The sequence below is a fragment of the Aptenodytes forsteri genome, unplaced genomic scaffold (genome assembly GCF_000699145.1).
Source record: "Aptenodytes forsteri isolate BGI_AS27 unplaced genomic scaffold, ASM69914v1 Scaffold13, whole genome shotgun sequence".
Lineage (NCBI taxonomy): Eukaryota > Metazoa > Chordata > Aves > Sphenisciformes > Spheniscidae > Aptenodytes > Aptenodytes forsteri.
The window spans coordinates 156,576-161,168 of NW_008794543.1; the positions used below are offsets into that span (position 1 = coordinate 156,576).

General features: G+C 34.7%; 1 protein-coding gene across 3 annotated transcripts in view; it reads right to left on the bottom strand.

Moving 5' to 3' along the window:
- Positions 1–4,593, bottom strand: part of FSTL5 (follistatin like 5) — a 356,700-nt gene that overhangs the window by 81,717 nt on the left and 270,390 nt on the right. For all 3 annotated transcript variants that reach the window (XM_009272309.2, XM_009272308.1, XM_009272310.1), the window contains exon 7: positions 2,810–2,930. In XM_009272309.2, the coding sequence (XP_009270584.1) occupies positions 2,810–2,930 (121 nt within the window). The remainder of the gene's footprint in view (positions 1–2,809; positions 2,931–4,593) is intronic.

Below are 4,593 nucleotides of genomic sequence, written 5' to 3' on the forward strand. Positions count from 1 at the left end.
AGACTGAGCGTGACATCATATGGTCTGGAATGTCCCTTTGGCCAGTTTGGGTCAGCTGTCCTGGCTGTGCCCCCTCCCAGCTTCTCGCTGGCAGGGCATGAGAAGCTGCAAAGTCCTTGACTAGTGTAAGCACTGCTTAGCAACAACTAAAACATCGGTGTGTTATCAACATTATTCTCACACTAAATCCACAACACAGCACTGTACCAGCTGCTAGGAAGAAAATTAACTCTATCCCAGCCGAAACCAGGACAAAAATAAATCAAAATTATATATACATAAAACATTTGCAAACTAGTCGATGTAAAATATATGGTTTTTTTCCTAAAAATATATAGATTTACACAAATGGAAATCAAGAAAGAAGTTAAAATCTAATTACACTGTTCTCATTGAATCTTTACATACGATCTCTGTGATCAACGGAGCCTCATTATCTCATTAACCTTTTGTCTGACTCTCCTGTTAATACAAGTATCATTATATTAATTAGTCATTATCACAGCTACAAGAACCGACCATCTTGCCTGTGCTTAGGAAGATTACTGCTTAGAAGTACAGATCTAAACTGTGGAAGAGCTGTTCATTTGACCTTTAATCTCAATGGTTTTAACTCCATTTATCCACAATATGCACAGCAAATGATCTTATTTCTCAAAAGGACTCCTTTTCCCTTTCCCTCACTCCCCAAAAATCAACATCCAAAATGGTGTTGGAAGGTACCAATCTAGTGCCAGCTTGTGGAACAGCAGCTATCTGAGCAGAGCAAACATGGACTGGTCAATTTGTTTGGACAACTTTAAATTTATATGAATGATACAGAGCAGCAACAGCAGTGATTGCCTTTGGCACCATAAGGTTTACAGTGGTTTGCAGATTAAATATACAATTTCCTGACAGACACTTCATCATGAGAAAAATCTACAGTTGTCCTCCTTCACCTATCCCAAATTATGTTTCTTGATTTTCTAGTCTTGCAGAAAACTTTCTTCAACTTAAGTGGAGTTTTGCCTCAGTGTGCTGAACTGAGCCAAACATGAAGAATCCTAGTATTTTAACAGTTGCAATGCACCTCTTCAGGATTATTAAGACATTGGAATAGGTAGGGAATGTGTTGACAAGAATATAATTTTGTTAATAAATTAGGGTAAACCAGCACACATGAAACAGAGGAGGAGAAAGTTGGTCAAGGACCTTCTAATGTGCCCAACTCGCCAATAATTCTGCTGTCTGCAGGAAGACTGCACTTCAGCTTTCTCACTAGTTTAGCCAGTATTTGCTACCTGACTTTCTAATGACAGAAAAGAATTCCTGAAGAAAAATTTGAAGGAGGAAAAGATGTTGATTCCATATATTAGCTCATGGAGGACACTCCATTTATAAAATGTTGGGGGGTGGAAATAGGAAATAGGAAAAAAAAAATTAAAAGAAATGGATAAATAGATATTCTAAGCCAGATTCCTGGAGAAACACAATGGCAGAGACAACATGTTAAGAAAACTGCAAACAAGCACTAAACATCAAAGTCATTAAAGTGTGAAGGATATTAACAACAGAAAATGGGGAAAAAATAAAGAAGAATGACTCATATTAAAAGACAAGTAAAATAATCTTGGAAGCTGCATTTGGTGTGAATATCAATGAAAGATATGACTATCAGAAAATATTTCAGCATTTTTGGATAACAGATGTCAAGAAAAGTCAATTATAATAAGAGTTTATACAACTGACTAACAATTAACAAAACAAAGAATGGTGGCAACAGCAGTGGCCAAGAAACTACGTCTAGAATATGCTTCAGGAGAAAGTTAGAGCCTGTTACCGCAAAGTAAATTTGCAGGAGAAGGTTCAGTTCAAACATGATTCTGGATAGGATTAAGTGTCAACATGGAATGACAAATACTGGCAGTTTAATGCGGAAAGGTAGACTTAAGAGTCAAAGATAAATATGAACATTGAAATAACAGGAAAGCACAAAGTCACTCAAAAAAAAGACATTGAACCTCACTGGGAATAAAGTACAGTGGGACACTTGGACCTTTCATCAGCGGAGGAGAACAACGGCTTAAAATAATTTAAAATTACATATAGGAAAAAGAACTAGGAGAGGGTACTATGGTTCAAGAGAAGGGAAAGGCCCCCTGTCTTCAGGGCACCAGTAACAATTGCAGTTAAGTTTTGTCCAAGTAGAGAGTTCAGGAAAGCGGTCCTTAGAACTTGAACAGATGTAGGAAAATGTAAAGATTAAGATTTCAAATCCAGATGTCTAGAGTTACTCTACTAAAATCATGGTTAGATTTCAAAATAATAAATGTGAATTTAGAAGCCTACATCAATTACAAAACTTCTAGGGTAGTGCATTTTGTTAATCTTATATTAAATGCAACGTTCTTAACACAACAGACCTAGGCACTTATTTTTCCCAGGGTGTTCTCCAGAATTACTAAATTAATACTAAAAACTACTTTATCTGTATATATATATGTGTATATATAAAAACATTTATTATTCTGCAGATAACATGCTAAACATCCTCACAGGTGAACAGTTCACAGTGCAGAGCAAGTCCTCTGGACTATCTTTACTCCTTTTAATAACTATTATTCATATGGAAGTAATAAATGAAAATTATTATATTTATTGTTTTGCAAGTTTATTTATAGGAGAACAATAAGGAAAAATATTTGTATCTCTTTTTCTGTTAAGCTGTAACACAATATAAAAAAAGTAAACCAGCAACAACAGATCTGCTCAACAAAATCCAAATCCAAGTCTCTTATAACTTGGTAATTAGAACATTTTTCCTTACCGTTCACTTGGAGAATATGAGTTTGATAGAGCTTATCATAGCCATCAGCATAGCAGGTGTAATTTCCCATATGAGTTGTGGTAACCTTAGTAATGTACAAGGACCCATCATCTCCAAAATCCTACCGGGAAAGATTAAAAACAAGGTTATCATAATTATGCCTGCATCTCTACAGTAAGTATGCTTGTCATCTTGGCAACAAAGCTGTGATGTAAATACCAGACATCACAAATAGTAAACCAGAATAGCTGACAGTAATCTGAAACCCAAATATTATATTTCTGAATGGCAGAGTTGTTTGATCTTGCCACATATATTGTGTCTGTACAAGAAAATACAACTTTATTTTAACAATTAGTTAAACTCTGCAGAAGTAATATGTTTGTTTATTTAGCTATGATAGTTATTTACAGAAGAAAAGCTATTTAGGATTGGATCTGATCAGATAGAAAAACTAAATCTCTGCACAATTTAACAAGGTAAATGACATCCTGTGGAAGCGTGGTCATCCTTTGAAATGAACAGATACACAGAAAAAAAAAATCCATATTTTTCTTCAAGTTTGAGTCACTGTTTTTAACTTCATCCTTTTATATATCTTTAATTGGCATATAGGTTCCAGTGTATTGGAGTGCAAAATTTGACCCTCATTTTGATTCCCAGTTCAATTCTCAGTTCAACAATTAATACAATATCATTTAAAATTTACAAGTTGTAAACTATGCTGATTATTGTAAAAATGTATGGAACAATTAATAGTCAGTGTTTTATTTTTCCTCGTTATTTTTCATGTCTGCAAGAGTCACCCTAAAATAACAGTCCTAGTCCAATCTAGCTTCTTCTAGTCTATGTCTCATAGATTCTAAAGTGCTTGTACAAATCCTGCTAGGAGTTGTTTTTTCTACATTATATTCCATGATTTACTTTTTCAAGGACACTTCTTGACAGTTAGTTTCTTTTCAGTCTCACCTAGCAATCTTTTTATTGTTATATATGCAGTATATTTACATAAAACAGTGATTAAATTATTTGAGCAAAGAATATAAAACAGAAATGTAAAACTATGAAAAATGTCTTTCAGTCTAGTAGATAATTTCTGCTGTAAAATATTTAATTCAGAAATTAAAGTGTATAAACTAATATGAAAAACATGCAAAACACAGTCACTTTTCCATACTAGGAAAAAGTAGGCTGAATCTCCTGTGGTATGTAGGTCAGGCCCTGTTCCTGAAGGGAACTCGTGCTCTATAATCGTATGCCTGATGTTAATATAGTCTATCATAAACTCAGCTACCTTTCTTATGTATTAAAAAGCTATTTCAAGGCTTCTCAGTATTCTTATTTATACAATACAGCTTTCTTTTTATTTTTATCCTAAACTTATTCATGGTCAGCTTATAGCCATTTTATACTCCTTAACACAACAGCCTCTAAAATAGCCTTTAAAATCTTTAAATAACTTAAAATATCCTCTCCTTGTGATTAACCACAGGATACGGTACTATAAAATATACACATACATGCATCATAATTTTATGCAACTGTCCTGGTTTCGGCAGGGACAGAGTTAATTTCCTTTCTAGTAGCTGGTACAGTGTTTTGGATTTAGGATGAGAACAAAGTTGATAACGCACCGATGTTTTAGTTGTTGCTAGGTAATGCTTACACTAGCCAAGGACTTTTCAGCTTCCCATGCTCTACCGACTGAGAAGGCTGGAGGTGCACAAGAAGCTGGGAGGGGGCACAGCCAAACTGGCCAAAGGGACATTCCATACCATGTGACG